The sequence below is a fragment of the Magnolia sinica genome, chromosome 9 (genome assembly GCF_029962835.1).
Source record: "Magnolia sinica isolate HGM2019 chromosome 9, MsV1, whole genome shotgun sequence".
NCBI classification, from domain to species: Eukaryota; Viridiplantae; Streptophyta; class Magnoliopsida; order Magnoliales; family Magnoliaceae; genus Magnolia; species Magnolia sinica.
In genome coordinates, this window is record NC_080581.1 from 81906992 (window position 1) to 81928089 (window position 21098).

The 21098-nt window shown below is 37.4% G+C and overlaps 1 protein-coding gene and 4 long non-coding RNA genes across 6 annotated transcripts; 3 read left to right on the plus strand and 2 right to left on the minus strand.

Moving 5' to 3' along the window:
- Nucleotides 1-1286: 1286 nt before the first annotated feature.
- LOC131255863 (uncharacterized) lies at nt 1287-2318 on the minus strand. Its single transcript, XR_009176490.1, has 3 exons — nt 2168-2318; nt 1577-1634; nt 1287-1480 (listed from the first exon to the last, which is right to left on the minus strand). It is a non-coding gene; the product is annotated as an uncharacterized LOC131255863 (long non-coding RNA).
- A 113-nt stretch (nt 2319-2431) lies between these two features.
- Nucleotides 2432-3842, minus strand: LOC131255864 (uncharacterized). The gene is made up of 3 exons (XR_009176491.1): nt 3721-3842; nt 2751-3615; nt 2432-2559 (listed from the first exon to the last, which is right to left on the minus strand). It is a non-coding gene; the product is annotated as an uncharacterized LOC131255864 (long non-coding RNA).
- A 3399-nt stretch (nt 3843-7241) lies between these two features.
- LOC131255865 (pyrroline-5-carboxylate reductase-like) lies at nt 7242-8535 on the plus strand. The gene has a single exon (XM_058256745.1). The coding sequence runs from the start codon at nt 7593-7595 to the stop codon at nt 8319-8321; it is 729 nt and encodes a 242-aa protein (XP_058112728.1). The 5' UTR covers nt 7242-7592; the 3' UTR covers nt 8322-8535.
- Nucleotides 8536-9646: 1111 nt separating this feature from the next.
- On the plus strand, nt 9647-12225 carry LOC131255866 (uncharacterized). 2 transcript variants are annotated; one of them, XR_009176493.1, is made up of 3 exons: nt 9647-10003; nt 10488-10689; nt 11059-12225. It is a non-coding gene; the product is annotated as an uncharacterized LOC131255866 (long non-coding RNA). The 2 variants fall into 2 exon arrangements; XR_009176492.1 differs by having other exon boundaries at nt 10522-10689.
- A 1200-nt stretch (nt 12226-13425) lies between these two features.
- LOC131256509 (uncharacterized) lies at nt 13426-14109 on the plus strand. The gene is made up of 3 exons (XR_009176854.1): nt 13426-13521; nt 13714-13792; nt 13942-14109. It is a non-coding gene; the product is annotated as an uncharacterized LOC131256509 (long non-coding RNA).
- Nucleotides 14110-21098: the final 6989 nt, after the last annotated feature.

Consider the following 21098-nt stretch of genomic DNA (forward strand, 5'->3'; position numbering starts at 1 on the left):
ACTGTTACCAAGGAATGATATGGATACTGCATGGGCATGTCAATCAGTATTACTTAGATTTCTGCATACTATAATACCATATATAGATTTCTGCAAACTCTAATACCATACAAAACGCGTTATGACTTTGAAGAAGACAACTACTAAATATTCCCATATATAGAGTGACACAACCTACAAAAAAAAAAAAAAAAACCCTCTTCTTACTACATAATTACCTAAAGACCCGCATATTAATACATTTTATTGTACTCTAAAATCTTCCATACTTTATTTATGTCATAATATCCTTAAAAATATGTCTGTTCGCATGAGAGGATGACATATAGCTCAACAAAAATCCTATCAGGCGGCAAAGATATCAAGTATTTTCTCTCTTTTTTTACTCCTTTTTTTCTTTTCTAAGAGAAATAGAGAGATGACAACAAAATTTTATAAATAGAAGGCACCAATACGCAAAAAACTATACACAAAAAAAGAAAAGAGCATGAAGCCCAATTTTAAAAAATAATAAATAAAAAAAATCATAACCACAACCCTTGCTTACCTGGAAGACATTATATCAGAGTTTTTATGTAGTTGTAAAAAGTCTATATAAAGGTAACCTCCAGTCATAGCTTGTACAAGTAAGCACGCTTAATGAACTAAAGGGGCATTATATGATCCTCCAGTCATAGCTTGTACAATTGGGGCTCACTGGTTGATTTATAGTGGCATGAAGCATGAAGCAAAGTAGCAAAATATTCAGGTGCAGGTGGAGATGTGCGTCTATTTCAAAAAGATGAGCTGTCACTACCTTTGACAAATCCTGTAATGGTCTTTAATACCAGTGATTTGCTTGAAATATGCAAGATGAAGCATCAAGATCTTTGAGATGTTTCAGTTAAAAGGTTTCAAGTTACCTGTAGTTACAGATGACAAAAGGATATTCATGAATGCTTCCACAGGTTTTTTGATGTGAATACATAGGGATTTTTCTATGTTGAAACCCTGAGCCAGTTTTTGTTTTCATTTTTTATTTTATTTTTCAAATAGCATAGGTTAGTTTCACTAGAATATTTTTCATGAAAAATAGTTGCAGAAATTTCCAACCAGCCAAAACAAATAACCAATTTCAATTGAATGACCAGTATTCCAACATAATGCCCATGGTTCTTTATTCTTTTGGAAGGATAAGGTGCTGAATTGTAACATAGTACTAACATGGTACCAACCTACACACACAACATATGATGTCAAGGGAATATTACTAACATGGTGACCTTTGATTTGACGTCAAGGGAATACAAACAGCACTTATTGTAATCAGCAGCTCGAATTTTGTTATGTAATGGCCAATATGTTCGAACTATAAACCAACAACAGAATTTTAGGTATTCACCTGCCAGCAGGTCTTTCTGCATTGGTGCATTGGCTAATTAGTATTCAATCATGGTGTCAATGAATCCAATTGCTTTTGCTGCACGGCTTCTCAACGGGCCTGTTTTTGTCAAGATGGAACGTGATTATTGCAGACACCTTAGCATTCCTGAGCATCAGAAAAATGATAGTACAAAGACAGTGATCATCGGCATACCAGCAGATATCGTATTAACTCGAATCTTGTGGCGCCTTCCTGCTTCAAAAGCAAGCACCTGAAAAAGCAGAAATGAGGAAGATGATAGAAATAGACCAGCTGAAGACCTTTTGTTTTTGTACTTATGTTTCAAGCTGTAGATAGTCCAAATAAGCAAAATATGATACAAGAGGATATTTAATTCAAGCACAATAAAATACTGATCTGGAAATGAGGAAGATGATAGAAAATATCCCACTATGCAAAAAACACGATATTCTAAACAACAAGTGGATTCATATTTCTGACTTCCAACAGATCAAACATTCCATATTTGTTGACGAAAATGCATCATTTATTCTTTTTTCTTTGAAAGACACATCATGTAAGGTACTGTTGGAAATAGAAAAATAAACAAAACGATAGAAATATATGAAAATGATTTCGATAATGATATTTTCTACAAGTAGGGAACAATTAAGACTGCTACAACCTAACTGAAATTGCGCCTTAAAGAACACATTAGAACCCAACTAAACGAAGTTAGCAAAATCAATCAATTCAATCGGTTATGTTGGCAAGTTTGTAATGGTTAGAGGTGACACAATTTACTTGGAAAAGCATCCAGAACAGTCCTGTATGGTGAACCCCTCATTTGCATCTGCCTTCTCACAGTGTCCAAAGGATAGCACATCAGTGTAGCAAGGGTCACAGATAACAAACCAGTTGCAAGAGATGACTCAGGCCTCTTTTGATACTTCTCAAGTAGTGAAATAATATGAACGACAGTATTAAATCAGTCAATTGCTATTTTTGTCTTTATATTTACTCTTTAAATCAGTCAATATGCACATCAAAGGTACCTTTAGAAATATAATTTACCAGATCCTATGTTGACACAACTCTGCCCACAACCAAGTGGGATTAGCATTTAATGCACTTAGGTGCCAGTGTCACACATGAGTCCTGCTCCCCAGAGATAGAATTCAGCATCTGGTAATATGCTGCAAATAAAGATTTGATTCCTTCTTAAGGAAAACTGCCTTAGAAAGTAGTACTCTCATCCTTTCCTAATATTCCATGCAGCCTTATAAACATCAGGCGTCTGCAAGTGGAAAGTTGAATGCATTGCAAATTCAAGAGAGAGAATAGAGTATGGACAGAAATGTATGGCTTGAAGTCAATGTCAATAAACCTCTTTTGCAGTTGTATCTTCAAGGTGGGCAGCTGGAACCCATTCCACTATAAGTTTCCTGCAGCAAGCAATGGAAGCATGCAAGAGTTCCTGCAAACATGTATATGGTTCATTTGATTAAAGAGGCATTTAGCAATTATATTGAAGCATTTGATGCATTCTATATCATACATCAAACTATGCACCATTCTTTAATGCACACGCCCATTTGCATTAAAAATAAAAATAAATTAAAAGCACACTTAAATCTGACTTCAGATGCACAAAATCCACAGAGCATGTGCGCCCTCTGCTTGGTTACCAGAGCATGTGTGCCATTTTAGAATTTCCTTTGTTACCAGGAGCTTTAAGGAGGGCAAGAGTATGATGAAATGCTAACTTTACACATTTTTACACACAAGTTTCCACAGGAATGTATGGAAGACTTGTACAAGATCACCATACATGAGCATGGTTCAAAAAATCAGGCCTATCAGACCATCCTAAATGCTCAATCAGAACATGGCCCAAGGACTTGCCTTTTTTCCTCAAATCAAGCAGAGCTTGGACTGTCCAATTGGACTGATCTTTGGTCATGGCCCATTACAACGTGGATTGCAGAATGGATGGGTCCTGATCACGTAAATCCCCATATGCATTGACAAATCCACCCTAAAATCCCCAAATCCCTATTTTAGACAATCCACCCTAAAATCCCTAAATCGGCATTGAGATAGAGAGAGAGAGAGAGAGAGAGAGAGAGAGAGAGAGAAATACCTCAACCGATCTTCAGAGAGAGAGGGCGTGCGTGGGTAGGGCTTCGGCAACAAGAACGTGGGTGGAGAGAGAGAGAGAGAGAGAGAGAGAGAGAGAGAGAGAGAGATCCCTAATTAGGGTTTTAACATTGTAAATCCCTAATTAGGGTTTTAACATTGTAAATCCCTAATTAGGAAATCACTAAGGTTGAAATTGATGAAATCTAGACTCTTACCTATTTCAGATCTTCATTTAAGCCCTGAAATTAATGGCAGCTCGCGCGAGAGAGAGAGAGTCGGGGGTAGGAAGAAGCTGAGAGTCGTGCGAGAGAGAGAGAGAGAGAGAGAGAGAGAGAGAGAGAGTTGGGAGCGAAATGGCAATCGCGTTTTATATATATATATATATATACACATCCGTGGGCCCGCTTCTAAATAGCGCTGGTGCATAATGCACCCAAAGTGCCAGTTTTACATATTTTTGTTGTAGTGACTCATCCAGAAAGAAATGAACCAAGAAGATCAAAAAGGGTAAAAAAAGAAACATCTTTTAGCCCAGATTTCTATATGTTCCTTATAGAAGGGGATAAAAATGAAATAAAAAAGGAGATTACTCTACCACTAAGTATTGAAAGTAATCCATCAACACTTAGTGAAGCACTCTCATCTCCTGATGTACAGTTTTGGAGGGAAGCCATCGACGATGAAATGGATTCCATGGTCTCCAATAACACATGGTGTTTGGTCGATTTTCCACCAGGTTCAAAGCCTATAGGATGTAAATGGATTTTTAAAAGAAAGTTCAATCCTGATAGAACCATAAATAAGTTTAAAGCTCGATTGGTAGCTAAAGGATTTAGACAAAAGGAAGGTATCGATTTTTTCAATACATATGCTCCTGTTGCTCGAATATCTACCATTAGGACTTTAATTGCTCTTGCAGCAATTCACCACCTAATAATCCATCAAACGGATGTAAAAAAGGCATTCTTAAATGGTGATCTAGATGAGGAAGTCTATATGGAATAACCTGAAGGGTTTGTTCAACCCGGGCAAGAGAACAAAGTGTGTAAACTGGTCAAATCTCTCTATGGGCTCAAGGAAGCTCTTAAACATTGGCATGAGAAATTTGATCAAGTAGTACAATCTGATGGTTTTAGAGTAAACCAAGCAGATAAGTGCATATATTTTAAAGGTCAAATCATTATCTGCCTATACGTAGATGATATGCTAATATTTGGATCGAATGAGGACTGTGTGAAAGAAACTAAAAAGTTTCTGAGTACCAACTTCGACATGAAGGATATGGGCAAAGCCGATATAATATTAGGTATTAAGATTTATAATCTTAATGATGGAATAGCCTTAATACAATCTCATTACCTAGAAAAAGTGTTAAAGAAGTTTAATCATTATGATAGTAAACCGGTTTCAACCCCATTTAATCCAAGTATTAAATTGGTTAAAAATACCGGTAGATATAAAATACAACAAGAATATGCAAGTGTTATTGGGAGTTTAATGTATGCAATGAATTGCACTAGACCCGATATAGCATTCACAGTAGGAATGCTAAGCAGGTATACCAGTAATACAGGACAAGTGCATTGGAATGTGATTTCGAGAGTTTTAAAGTATCTAAGGGGAATCATAGACTATGGACTGCATTATAAATCATATCCCGCTGTACTTGAAGGGTACAACGATGTAAGTTGGAATGCATATAGCATAGAATTTAAATCTATAAGTGGCTGGATATTCACTCTTGGAGGAAGAGTAATATCATGAGGCATCTAAGAAACAAACGTGCATATCTCACTCTACAATGGAAAGTGAATTTATTGCACTTGGTGCTGCTTGTAAAGAAGGTGAATGACTAAGATACCTACTGTTGAAAATTCCGTATTGGCCAAAACCTACTCCTGCCCGTTCTATCTTTTGTGATAGTCAGGCTACTCTTTATCGTGCTATGAGTAAGACTTATACTAGTAAGTCTAGAAATGTAGGTCTAAGGCATAACTTTGTTAAAAGGATTGCTCAGAGATGGAGTAATCACAGTGGAATATGTTAAATCTATCCTAGACTTAACAGATCCCTTGACAAAAGGTTTATCAAGAGATCAAATAAGAAGAACCACTAAAGGAATGAGACTAAGATCCATAAAGATGTAACTTTCACTCTTGATGGCAACCCTACTTATGTTTTGAAATATAGGCTAGATTTAAAGGGACAAACAAGTCAAGTATGTGACTAAAATATACACTAAAAAAGAAAATTTGAGTCTCATTCCTAAAAGTCTAGTGTTTGGTTTTTGCATTTCATAAGAGGCTGAGTACTAACTCTTAATAGATCTATAAGCAAACTTTGCTGAGATGAAGCGGAATCATCTTTGATAGATCTACCTATATGAGTAGAGAAGTAAGACCGCTTTTGAAGAGATTGGGATCGTCTCTAGAATACTCATGAAACAAGGATATGCACAAGGCTAAAAATGTGAGAACTTTTAGATCTCCAGTTATATATGAATAGATGTGTGTTATATGTCCGGTGAGTTATATAGGGTCTTTAGTTCAAGACTAATGGGTCACTAAGTACCTGACATTAGTTTGATACGTATACACTAAAGTGAAGGTTCAAATCCAAAAGATACATTTACTTATGCACCTATTTATACTGATATGCCATTCGTTCCAAAATTTGATTTTATTTTTGAAGTTGTGGGGGATTTTTGTGTTTTTAGAATAAAAATAAATTTCAAAAATAAAAGTTATTTTTAGAAAGTAAATAAATATATTAATTATTTAAACTTTCCATAAATAGTATGTATAGCCAGTTGGTAAGAGAAGAGGTTTTTGCTTATGCAACCAGGGTTCAAATCTCCTCGAGGATGGTGCGAAGCACCGTCCGTGTGCACGGCGTGGGCTGTAGGGCTGCTTGGGCACTTTATTAGGCGCACTTAGCACTTCGCAAGGAGCTAAGAGAGCCTTAGTCTTTTTGGCACTTGGTTCAAAATTTTTGGGCTATGGTACCCTGATGTTTTATTACCTTTTTTGTTAATTGAAAGTAATTGTAACATGATTGTATATGTAGCACCTATGCCATGTGTCGCTTATGTGGATACAGTTTTTCCTGTTGGATAACTGCTTCAATCTGAATGGGTACAAAAATAACTGCCATAGGACAAAGAGTCATGTCCTTTCATGGAAGGCAATTATTTGCTGTGAATGGGTATGGATTTCTTGAAGAGGCACTTTAGCACCTCTTCAGGAAGAAATCCATAACCTTTCAATTGATATAAATCTTGGATACTATAATCCTGAAGAAAACACTCTTAATCCTTAAGATTATATCATCTTCTGTGCAATTACTCTCGATCTGATCTCTTGCTAAGTTTTTTCTGAACGTCTTAAGGCATATCGGTGTCAAAACTAGAGATTTGTTCAACACTTGAATGTGCAAATTTTTGTGTTGAAAATCGGATTGAGAGTTCATTGTATCCTGAAGACAATTTGCAGATTTCCTTCGTTTGCACTTGCTAAAAATTCTAGAAAAAGGGCAGCAAATCTGTCTTGAGAAATTGACTATTCAAGTCAAGCCTTGAACCGGACAGATCTGATCGTTTCGTTATCGTTTTCTTCTATCCTCCGTTGTGTACAAGAAACACTTACATTTTTAACAGTACAAATCCATATAAACATTTTTTGTGTTGATGGAAACATATAACAAATATTGATATCCGTAGTTATATTTCTGATCAAATGATCTCATGGCTGTTGTGGTGTATGATTTAGGCATTTACATCAGAACTGAAATTATCCTCTATTCCATTAATTGTTTTCCCTTAATAACACAAGCAAAAAATCTCCTTTATGTTTTAGACTATAAGAACCCATCTAAGTGGGTCCAAGTTAGGCCCATGTCACATTCATTAACTATCATATCACATTCAGTAACAGTTGTATTAAGGTGTTGACGTTGTTAGCATGTGAGTCATGTTAGTAATAATGTATAGTGGGTTCCTTTTCTATTTTGTGCAGCCAACTACTTGAGCATTACCTTTCATGTTTGTGGGTGCTTTGTGCATAGTTGTTTGCCTAGAAACTGCCCCTCCATGGCCCTACTTTTCTTGCTCGTTCTTTGGACTGCGCATGTTTTTGTTGGGTTGGAGGTAAAGGAGACTGTCTTGGCATTGTGTGGTATCAATGGAAGTGGACTGAATAAGAAAAAAATGATCATTCTCTCTGTAAAACCTCAAGTTGTAAAGGAGGTGGTTTTGGAGTTGAAGCCACTGCTTTCAAGGAAGAAACTTCTCGTGTCCATTGCCGCAAGAACAAAATTAAAAGATTTGCAGGAATGGGCTGGCCATGGTCAAATAATCAGGGCAATGCCAAATACTCCTTCAACTATTGGTGAGGCAGCAACAGTTATGAGCTTGGGAGAAATGGCAACAAAAGAAGTTGAAAAACTTGTAGAGTGTATTTTTAGAGCAATTGGCAAGATATGGAGAGCGGACGAAAAATTCTTTGACGTAGTCACAGGCTTGAGTGGCAGTGGACCAGCATACATATTTCTAGCAATAGAGGATATGGCTGATGGAGGAGTTGCTGCTGGTCTTCCACGAGATCTTGCATTGAAGCTAGCTTCCCAAACAGTTCTGGGAGCAGCTGCTATGGCTATCAATTCAGGAAAGCACCCAGGACAACTCAAAGATGATGTTGCATCACCTGCAGGAACCACCATTGCTGGTGTTCGTGAGTTGGAGAACGGCGGATTTGGTGGAACTTTGATGAATGCAGTCATTGCTGCTGCCAATTGGATTCGAGAGCTTTCAGAGTGGTAGTTCTGATATAAACATCTTCCATTTTCTCCATTGCAGATTCGTTCACACTTGATTTAATTGCATGTTCTAGAAGCCGAAGGAACAGATTTTTTTATTATGATACCACACAGATATGGTTATTGATGTGTATGCGGAAATAGGTGTCTCATACATAACATGTTATTGATAATCAATTTTGTAGTTTTTACTTGAAACATTCAAAAAAAAAATTTGTGCTGAAATGGGCATGTTTTTTTGTCATATTTTTGCATATGCTGCATTTGGAGAAAATTTCCCTTCCAATTTCATAAAACCTATACCATGTAACAATTTTATTACGTACCATATCTAGCACTTAATAAATTTTATTGTTGGATTTGTCTCAAAAATGCTATGAATAACTTGCAGTTAAATTACAGGATCTCATCAACAGAGTCAAAGGATACTGATCCATCAGTTTTAGTTAATGGCCATTTTGACAGTCCACTTGGTTCTCCTGGTGCTAGGGATTGTGCTTCATGTGTTGGTGGGTTTAATGATATTAACTACTAGCTTGTTCCATTTTCTATGTGCTTTTTTCTTTTTCTTTGAGTCTGATCTTGATTGTTATTGTAGCATCAATGCTTGAAATAACACTAACTTCACTTTTTGGTATTTCTATTTCTTTCAAGAAGTTTGGTGTATGGTACATTCGTCATATGGCCCGTAACCGCACAGTAGTGTTGAAGCTCTATTTCAAGAGTCATTAGTGAATAAGGCTTTGAAGCCCATTCATCAAAAAGGTATGAATTTGTGTTGGTGCAAGTTGTGAATCTGAAGTAATGATGAGATTTCTTACAATGTAATGTAGGTTACCATCCTATCCATTTAATTTAAGATGATTTGGATGTCACAGGTACAAGGTAATTGAGAAAGTTGGGGATGGTACCTGTAGAACTGTATGGCAAGCTGTATACAAGCTAACTGGTGAGGTGGTAAGTGTCTTCAAACTTCTCAAATGCAATGCAGTGTCCCTACTCATATTAAAGAATTCTTTTAGTTGCTTACTTGATTGCTAGTTTAACTGGTGGTGGTTTTTTCTTGGCAGGTTGTGGGTTTGTTGTATATGAAGTTTGATCAATAATGGTAACTCCCTCTCCTTTTTGTTGCATTGTAAAAAGAAATACATTTGCTTGGTTTGCTGGTTGCAGGTGGTTTAGCTGAAAATCAAATCTACTTTGCAAACCATGTCGGGATTTCTGGACGTTGTTATATTAAACGTAAGGCATGTTTGGATGCAAGGCATGCTCGGTTGAATTGAACTAAAGGAAACAAAGAAAAAAAAAACAATCTTGAATCAGGTATCATTATTCTACTTTGAATGAGGTTGGCATTGCATATCATGTATTTTAATTCAGACTCAAAATCATCTGAATTTGCAGTTTCGGTCTTCTTTTTTTTTCCAATTCCTCTCTGTTAAGCTCTAATTCCTGTGATTCAAATTCAATTATCATTCTACATACTATTCAAATTCAAATTCAATTATCAATCAGAGCAAACTTGGATGTGTGGGATTAATATGATAAATTAGGCTATTTTTTTCTTTCAAAGAGAAGATGATGTAAGGAGAAGCAAGAACTGTTGATTGTTTAAGGGGAAGATTGCTTGCAGAGACAGTGACTTCAAAGGCTGCAAAAGAAGATGCATAAATCATGGGTAAAAAGGTCTTTTTCCTTTCTTCTTCTTCATTTCCTTTTGCTACTGTCTTTTTTTTTTTGGAAAGACTACTGTCATTTCTGTTATATTCTTCTTCATTTCCATAGTTTTGGTTTCAAACATGTAGTTTTGAAACTTTGCAACAATCACATTTTTCATATTCTTCTTCACATTTTTTTAACAAAAGCCACGAAGATTTCATTACTCTTGAAAATTTACAGCTTTTCAGGAGGGTCCCAACAAAAAGGATTATTCAATGCAAACTCAATTTATGGTCGAGCATTATTTGTTGTGTAAAGTTTTTCAGCTTCCCCATTCAGAACATGTTCTTATTTATGAAATACCTGGCTGTTTCATCATCCTATTGACTCTGTTCTATGTTAAACTTCAATCTTATCAATGTCATAGGTTCTTGAGTTTGAATGCAAAGCAATCATTGGTTAACCATTACTAATTATTATTTTTTATGTAAAATGTTTTGAATTCCTTCAGTTGTTGATGCACATTCCATGATTGGCTAATGCAGGCCCATGATGGGAAAGGACCTACATTTCTCGGATCATCATGCTAATATGTCAGGTAGCACAGCTTGAAAATTTATTTTAAATGACAATACTTCCCAAAGAACTCATAGAAGGGCCAAGATGTTTGAACTTTGTGGATCTATACTTTCAAGCCATATTGAATGAGAATGGTAATTACCTATCTGCACTGAAAATTAATTTTCCGTTAGTGATTGTTCTTAATTGTTACAAGTTCTTGTTCTATCAGGGCCCAATGAGATCCAAGAAAAAGTTCCTAACCATACAATCTTTGTCCTTTTTCCTAGGCTTGTTACTGTATTTTTTTCCTTAACTGTTTACTTGTAGGCCATTGATCGAAGGATTAGGAACTTCCAATCTGGAGACATTCTCTGTCCAAATTGAGACCCATCAGAGCTATAGTCTAGAATATCACCAGCCGAGCCAGATTGTAACAGGCTCATGACTTGTTTTAGTATAAATAGTAGAGCATCGTTTTTAAGTTTTAACTAGAGATCTGATTTGCGGTCTTTCTTTTGTAGTAGAAGTTACTTGGCATGTGTGAGGCAAATGGATGTGACATAGTGAATGGTCACTAATGGAAGTTCATTTATGAATGGTATGAGCTGTTTGGATGATATTTTCAAATTATAGCATGACGATGTCTACATCTTTTCCTACCAATCTTCTATACTTCAATATGACTTCTGTAATGTTTGACCATAATATTTCATGAAACTTGGATCAGTTCACATTCAATGAATTGCAATTCATTTGGATTGAGCATCCAAAAGCACTCAAGTTTTGTTATTCCACTTAGGATTGGGAAATCCACTACAGTGAAACACCAAAATGGACAGAAAATTCTGGTTTTTAAAAAAAAAAAAAAATTGAAAAAAGGAGATTTCATTAAGGAAAAAAGAACACTAATGTTTTGTACTTCATAATTTCATACATGTATATGCATGCATGAATTCACAGTGGACAGAAATTTGTTTTTTTTTTTCTCCTGACATTGCTTGTGTGTTCTACAACCATTGAGCATGATGAGCTGTTTGTTTAGCTGTTCCTGAACTGCATCTCTTTAGATTTGCTTGTGGGCACCCCATTTTTGATGGTGTAACAGAGTGTAATAGATGATATGCAAGCACTTACAAATTACATAAATTGCATGCAAGCCATACAAGTCAAATTAAACTGTTCAAATAATGGTTCTCAGTTTAGATATATCATGAACCAAAAATTACACTATCTGATTGTCTGACTATCAAAATAGTGAACGTTTATTGGATGATTAAAAATGTTTTCATGCCCAACGGTCCTATTGCCATAAACAAGTGTCCATGGATTAGAAGCTAGGATTGTTTTATCAGGATTTACTGCCTATTTCATGGCCTTTGTGTATGTCTGCATTTGTTTCAAGTTGTCCAAGGTTTATTGGAGAATGTTGCCATCTGATCATCCTGCTCTATGTCAGAATGTGACCGTTTGGATGATTTGGTGTCTGAATTTTCTTTTATCAATGGCACTTTTTGAGCCTTTCTTTGATATCTTATTTGAACTTCAAACTTACAGTCCAATTACATGATTTGGAGCAGGTTATTGACTATTTTAATAAGGTACTGGAGGGCTCAAGTATAGATCTGTCATAAGCCAGTATCTCTGTGTAGATTGATCTTGGGAAACAAACAATTACATGACCGCCACTGCTAAGGAAATTTTTTCTTATTCCCTAGTTTTAAGCTATTTTTAGCTTTTACACTACAATACCAACATTTCATGGATTCTTTCACGTCCGTTCGGGTGAGATATGACCTTTTTTATAAGAGCTGTCCATGCCAGTTTTTGAGAATTGGGTGCAGCAAGTGGGTCCCATTAATCTTAAAATTAGTGAAGATCTCAAAGTTGTCAATCTATACTCTTGGGAATTGAGTGGTAGGTGGGCTCATCAATCTTAACATTGCTTAATTCCAAGACCCAAATTTGTTAATCTCAGCTTTTGGGAATAGGGGGCAGAAGGTGGGCCCATCAATGTTGGAATTGGTCACTACTTGAAGGCTCCAAAGTTGCCCTCAATCTTTGAAGAGCCCGAGTCAGTTCATATTCCTAGATTGGCTAAACAATGAAATAATCCAAATGCATGTAATCATGCAGCAAGGTGATGCATTCAGGTTCATTCATTGTAGGGAAGATAATTCATGTGTTTAGCCTAAGTAGGAAGAGGCTAACTAATTGGGTATTTTCTACTAGCAATAGAAAATAGTACAAAGTACAAACAATGTTAATGTTGGTGAGGAGGCATTTTGGAGAATAGATTGCATAAATACTGAAATAGGTAAAATATAATAAAATTTCATGATATGTGCTGCAACCAAACATTACCATAAACAAATAGGCATTCTATGGGATGCTTTGCAAGCGCTTGCACCACTCCCATGAATCTAGCTATTGGACTATGGTATCCACTTGAAAAAGCAATTGTCCAAATTCCACGGCGAAGCTCGTAATAGCTGGATGGTCAGGGTTGTCCCATCACTGCAGGGTTTTCCCAACGGTCCATCCATGCAGTGGCCCACAAGATCTACATCCCCGGTCACCATACATGCATAGAACTAATATGTCAAGCTGTTGCAGGGCTCGTGTTAGCTTCCCTTGCATCACACAAACATGGAGCTGAGTTGTCATTAGTGTTTTTCTCCCATTACAAGCATTGATTATAGAGTTGTAAGATATTTATTCAGAAAAGGACAGAACTTTGCTGTATTAACTGATTGCATTTTCAAGACTGTTTTCATCTATATGGGCCATTTTGAGAAATTTCGTTTTCATTATTGGACAGCGGCAATTTCCTTGCTCATGTGTCTGGAAAATATGATTGCTTCTTAGTCTATTGCTTCTTAGCTAAATTGCAGATCCAAAGTTCAAGTGAAGTATGTGGATCAAACGAAACTTGTGCAATGATCAGAACGAGTGAAGTCTGTGGATTTGCATCCAGTAGAACCATGGTAATTTTAATTATATTAAAAAAGATATCTCTGACCATTTGGACATCTGATTTTTTCACCTCACTACCTCTTCAGTGGGGATGAAGATAAAGGTGCACCGACTTGGTGCATACACTGTGAACTGAAGTCAGTGCTCAGTTTGTATCAGGGAATAATTAAGTGATTTTCATTTAAGTTTTTTTGGATTGACAGCTCGCTCTTTGTATTTGCACTGCATCCCTTGTATTTGAGAGTATAGGCACTTTCAGAAAATATGCCAGAGGATATTAAGGTGCGCTTCTTTAAGATTTTTCTTTATCATGTTAGCGTTTGCAAAACATGCTTGGTTGTTCGTCGATCTGTGTTGGTTATTTCAGTTTCAATGCAGTAGAAAATGTATGTTATGTTGATACTGAATTTTTATATCCTTTCTACTGGCAGCAAGAAATCTTGAAGGAAAAAGAACGGCTAGATGGAAAGGTATTGCCTCCTGCAAAATAGAGAGAAATGCAAAGGAGATTGGTGCAAAGGAAAGAGGATCGTTGTAGCATCTGTCAGATTTGGGATATTCATCAGTTGGGGACCAGACTCACACTACCAAAAAAATGAGCAAAGCATATAAACTATGTAGGTTTTTAGCTATGGATATAAATCGTAGCTATATTGCTACTGTTTAAATCCGTAGCAAAATAGGTGTTTCACTACTAGAAATTGATGGTCCTGTGAGGGACTTTTTGAGGCCCACCACAATATATGTGTTCTATCTAATCCGTTCATTTGTTTTGAAATATAATTTTAGTATATAATCCTTTAAATTAGCTGGGAAAATGGATCCATGCGGATAAAACACATAAATGCATGTCATCACTAATCCGAGCTCACAAAATACATTGATTTTCCCTCCCCCAATATATTGCATACTTCACAACACACCTTTTAACATGTAAAACTTCTCTATCTCCACTATGATTTTTGTGTTAGATACATGGTCCATCAATTTTTTCCAACTCATTCTAAGGCATGAGCTTAAAATTGAGCATAACAAAAGCGCAATTGGACCACACCATGTAAAGTAGCGGGGATTAAAAAACTATCGTTGAAACCTTCGTAGGGTCCACCTTGAGGTTTATTTGACATCTAACCTCTTCATATGGTAACGCAACTCTCAATGAAGGAAAAACATAGATATCAGCTTGATATAAGCCTTTTGTAGTCCCAAGAAATTTTCAATTGTAGGTGTTCAATTTCCATCGTTTCCTATAGTGTGACCCACTTGAGACTTAGATCTACCTCTTTTTGCTTCATGCCCTAAAATAATATGATAAAAATAGATGTACAGTGTGGATCTGAAACATATATCATGATGGGGACAAATAAATGGACAGTGTGGATCTGACACATATATCATGATGGGCCACAAAAGTTCTACCTGTCAACACTTACAGTTTTCTTCTCTTCCTAGAATGTGCTGCACAACAGCAAGCAATCATGTGTGAAATTTATATGGACCCCAACATGATGTATTTCTTAGATCCATACTATCTATCCATTTTTTAGATATTTCTAGGGTATGAACTAAAAAACAAGGAAGATCCAAAGCTCAAGTGGACCACACCACAAGAAACGGTAGGAATTGGATTGATACCTTTGAAAACTTCTTGGGACTACATAACGATCTAATCAAGCTGATATTTGTATTTTCCCTTCATCTGCCCGTGTGTGTGACCCTATGAACATGTTAGATGGTGAGTAAACCTTAGGGTTAGCCCTAAGAAGGTTTCAATAGTAGTTCATTCAATCCCCACCGTTTTCTTTTTGTCATGTGGTCCACTTGAGCTTTGGATGTGCCTCATTTTTGAGCTCATGCTCTAGAATGATCTGGAAATTTTGATGTACAGTGTGGATCTAGGTCCTAGAGAAGTTCCATACGTTAAAAGTTTATGTAGTATATAATCTATTCAGGAGACAGAAAATCGTCGTGTCATTGGAAATGACGTGGATGAAACAGGAATTGCATGTATCTTCAACACAAACGATCTGCACTCGGATTGCTTTTTCTTTTTTTCTTTTTTTCTTTGGGTTAGCTTGTTAGTACACACCCATGTCAGTACACACACTCCATGTTAGCAACCCCCGCTAGGGATCGATACCAAGACCTAAGTGTTGAAACGAGGTGTCTCCACTCAGTGTGCTAGTTGAGCTATGGATCTGGGTGTCTGCACTCGGATTGCTTGATGTAGAACACAACACCACTAATGCTGGTGTTGCAGACCAAAACTTTGTGAGCCCAACATAATGTATGTGTTTTATCCACATCATCCACTTACTTTGCCGGATCATTTTAGGGCAAAGCCAAAACATGAAACAGATTCAAAGCTCAAGTGGACCACACCACGAAAAGCAGTGGAGATAATGATGCCCACCATTGAAAACTTCTTGGGACCCACCATGATGTTTATTTCCCATCCAACCTATCCATAAGGTCACACTAGCATAGACAAAGGATAAAAAAAAACCAAAACAAAACAAATATCAGCTTGATCTGAAACTTCTTCGGAATTTTCAATAGTGTTCAATACCCATTGCTTCGTGTGGTGTGATCACTTAAGCTTTGGACCTGCCTCATTTTTGGGATCATGCCCTAAAATAACCTAAGCAAAGTAAATAAATGGTGTGAATAAAGCACATCTATCACGGTGGGTCTAACAGCGTTTTGCCATGTATATAGTATACCCTGTAGGTGCTGTGCTCTACACTATGCAATTAATCCGAGTCCAGCAACCCTATACAAATGTCCATATGACAACGTGGGTACTTATCAAAAGTACCATTTTCAGAGATCTGATCACCTACAGGCAACTACACTACAGTATGTATTATCATGCCAATTTTCAGGATGGGAGGTGGAGGTGAAAGGAGTGGGGTGTCTTGCAGTCCATCTTCAGATGTTTCATATAGAATCTGTAAGCATGTCATTCCCTTCTTCCTTGATGGCATGCCTGTTTCTGTTAAAAAAAATTGAATTTACACTGACCAATCTGAGTTTTGTGTTTTCTAGAATTCATAAGCACCGTTCTTTCTTCTTCTGTCTATATCTGCTCAGTTGCTATTATTCCTGACCTGTTTCAGGCTTTTAGCAGACAGGCTTCAAAAGGAAAAAAGGCAGTATGGGCCTAAAAGCTCGCGAAAATGCTACTGGTTCTCTGAAAGTAGAGGTTGGAGAGATAGGCAGTAAAGCACCATTTGAATCTGTCAAAGCTGCTGTCAGCTTATTTGGTGAAGGAGCCTTCTCAGCTGAGAAATCTACTGTGAAGAGATCAAAGGCTCTCCCTACAGAGGTAACCTATAAATCCAAGGCATTTATTTCTGAAACGACGACAATGGTATTTTTTGGAAGCTGCTTGATGTTCGTTTTATAAGCCCAACCGCTCTCTCTGGACATAAAATGCGTAGTTGCATAATCATCCTAACAAGCTCTCTCCCATTTCAAATCGTGCTTTGAATCAAACTTATGCTCCAGCTCCAAAGCTGTTTATACTTGCTAATGTTTTGGAACAGATACTTCCCTGCTCCCTCATTCCAATCTGTTGCCACTTAACACTTCCATCAACCATACGAAGGATCATATTGCTGTTGAATTCCTCGTATTTTCTATTTCTTGTTCACATGGATCTATACATTCTATTTGGTCTCCATTGACGTAGCTTTACTGGAAGCCTGTCAAGACTCAAGACTACCTCCTGTAGTAGGCTTCCAATTCTTAGTCCTGCCATGACAAGTCAATGCGGCATGTCTGGGAGATCTGGACTCTTCATAAGGTGCACCCCTCTGCGCTTGTCCTGTGGCCCAAAAATACGTATGTCCAGTCATTTGGTGGGTCACATGTATGCATTGAATGTAATCACGGGTTACTTCTGGAACCATCCATACACATTTGAACTGTTTTGCCCACATGAGGATCCGACCAGTGTATTTTTTTTTAATTTTTTTTATGAACACCTGAATCCTGCATGCAGGAATGTGAGATTGGAGGACTTTCGCTTCCCAACCTTCGATGGTAATGTTTGCTCTGAACTCTTCGTTAACAAGTGCCCTGTTGTTTGCAGAGAGTATTGGCGAAGGAAACACAGCTTCACTTGGCTGAGAAAGAGCTGCACAAGTTGAAGGAACATCTGAAGAATGCTGAGACTGGAATCCACAGCTCAAATGGGTGTTTCATGGTAGCATGAATTGGGATTTGAGATTGGAATCCACAGCTCGAATCGGTATGGTAGCATGAATTGGGATTTGAGGAATGTTGAGGGTAGAGTTCCAGTAGCTGGACGCAGGCAAGTCGTCAGGCGGGCCCCACCTTGTACAGGTGGCGGTCTGTGATCGTGCTGGTTTGACATGATTGGTGGTCCACCTGTTTTCATGGGCCATTTTAGCATTATACAGAGTAGAAGTGACCTCAAATTCAAATTCATGGACGCATTTTCAAAGCAAATCGCACTCACACCACAGTGGGATTTCACCATAATGGGTACTCGAACCCATGACCTTATGTTAAAACTCTTGTGAGTCTATCACCTAGGCATGAGTAAGGACCCATTGTAAGTGGTCCAGAAAGGAAAAATAATAATAATGTTAGATGAACTAAACCAATGGTTTATATTGGAGATAGGGTCGGGCTAAAGGAAATAAGCCCAACCACAGCCTAAAATTGATCTGGCCATGCATGAATGCACCTGTAAGGATGCCTCTGCTCACTATTGGACGTGAAAATCATAATGAACCAAAACTCAAGTAGGCCATATCATAGGAAACAATTTGGATTGAACATCCACCGTTGATTTTGTGTAAGGCCCACTGTGGTGTTTATATGCCATTGACTTCAACCATCTCCCATGCCTTGTTGATATGAGAGGATTACCCAAAAATAGTATTTCGAAATTGTTTTTTTTTTTTTTTTAGTTTTTTCGTTTTTTTTAGTTTACTTTTTAATATTAAACTGTGTGAACAAAGTCGATCAAGGGATACTTGATGGACAGACCGGATTTTATACATATTTCCTAGGGGAGTTAATGGGCCTGACTTGGGCCCGTCAAAACCAATATTTTCAATAGGCCTGGCCTGAGAGCCCAGCCCAAAAGTTCAAAATCCAGGAGGAGACAGACCAAGTCCGGCCCGGCTTGTTGACAGCCTTTCCTCCTTTAAATCGAAGATATATTTGCAATGCAGAAGGTCAAAAGGGGAACATATTTTCATGGAAGCGGATTGGGTGGTGTCCCACACACCACTACTTTAGCGGTGTGTTAACGTCACCAAGTTTTGTGGGCCTGGCCATCGTGTATGTTTCACATCGACACCGCTCATTCATTTTCCAAGACCATCTTTAAGGCATGACTCAAAAAATGAGGCAGATCCAAAGCTCAAGTGAACTACACCACAAAAAGCAGCAGGCTCCCTGTGATGGTTATTTGCCGTCTAACCTGCTCGTAAGGTCACATAGACTTTGACAAAGAGAAAAAACAAAAAAAACCAAATATGAGTTTGATTCAAAACTTCCATCCCTCCCTAGAAGTTTTGGGTGGTAAGCATTCTATCACCACCACAAACTTCTATCCCACCCTATAAATTTTGGGTGGTAAGCATTCTATCACCACCACGTTCTATAGTGTGGTCTACTTGAGTTTGGATCTATACCATTTTTGGGTCATGCCCTAAAATGGGAGGCGGATTGGCTAGTGTACCTCACACCAGCTATATAGCTGCTGTAGGTACGTGTCGTGCACGGACGCTCCTCGAGCTCCAACTTGAACAAATGGTTCAAAGGAGATCAAAGTTACATGGGGCCCAAAGTGATGTATTTGTTATATCTATACCGTTCATCTATTTTTAGAGTTCATTTTACAGTTTTATGCAAAAAATGAATCATATTCAAAGATCATCTGGACCACACCATAAATAGCAGCGGAGATAATGATTTTCACCATTAAACAATTTGTAAGGTCCACCATAATGTTATTTTACATCCAGTCTATTTATAAGTCCACGGATACCTGAATGAAGAGGAAAAACAAATTTCATATTGATCCAAAACTTCTGGAATCCCAAAAAGGGTTTTAATGGTAGACGCTTCAATCCCCCACTGGTGTTTGTAGTGTGGTCCACTTGATATTTAGATCTGTCTTATTTTTCATCTCAAGCCTTAAGACGAATGGATGGACAGTTTGGATATAACACATATCTCATGATTAGACCCAGGGAACTTGCTGCTGTCAATACAGCCGTGTATAGGGGTGCGATGTGCACCAGCTAGATGGCTGCTGTAGGTACGTTTCATGTCAGGATGAGCACTGACGCTCCTCGATCTCTGAGTAGTACCAATGGTTTAAAGGAGATCAAAGTTATATGACCCACGCTGATGTATTTATTATATCTACACTATTCATCCGTTTTTAGAGCATTTTTCAAAAAATGATTCATATTCAAAGATCATCTGAACCACATCACAAATAGCAGCGGAGATAATGATTTTCACCGTTAAAAAATTTGTAAGGCCCATCATAACGTTTATTTTACATCTAATTTGTTTATAAGGTCAAAAGACATGACTTAAGAGGAAATTTTTTTTACATTATGATCCAAAACTTCTGTAAACCCAAAAAGTGTTTCACTCGTGGACATTCAATCCCCCATTACTTTTTGTAGCATGATCCACTTTCTAGTTAGATTTGTCTTATTTTTCTTCTCAAACTTTAAGACAAGCTTGTCAAATGGATGGACGGTTTAGATATAACACATACCTCATGCTCAGACCCACAAAACTTGCTGACGTCAATACAGCAGCTATACAGCTGGTGTGATGTACACCAGCCAACCCGCTTCTCCTAAAATGATATTGAAAAACAAATATCAATAAATGGTGGGGCCCTCTGAACGTGGTGACGTCAACACACCACCAAAGTGACACCAAGCAATCCTTCCTCATTTAGGGTCAGTCTAATTTTCCTACATAGATGTAAGTAATTATTATTTTGTCACTTGGTTTGAAAATGGGTGCGTAATTTCACAATAAAAACTAGTCCAAAAGTTTTGACCAAATCCATGGGCCCCACCATAGTATGTGATATATCTACACTGTAGATCTATTTTATCACAACAAATCCAACACTCAAATGACCCACATGAAAGGAAATATTGGCCTTAATTTATCCACGGTTGAAAGTTATTTTCTTTATTGGGCCTATACTGATGTTTATTCATCATGTAACTAGCTCTTAGGATCAGGCAGACATGAATAAGGGGAAAACACAAATATCAGCATGATCCAAAACCTTTGGGACCCAAGTAGTTTTTAAACGGCAAGTGTTTGATTCCCACTATTTCTGGTGTAGTCTACTTGAGTTTTAGATCTGCCTCATTTTTAGACTCCGTGCCCTAAATTTAGCTGGCATAATAAATGGGTGGTGCCGATAAGCCACATACATCATGGTGAGCCCCATATTTATTTCACAAATTCCTTGATTTTAGAGTAAAAAAAATAAGTCGTCACTCTCTGCATGGAAAAAGATGTAGTAAATACAATGGTAAATAATTATCACCAAAATAGGCTA

What these genes read in the sequence shown, in the direction of transcription:
- LOC131255865 (XM_058256745.1), top strand. Translation starts at nt 7,593, where the DNA reads ATGGCCCTACTTTTCTTGCTCGTTCTTTGGACTGCGCATGTTTTTGTT.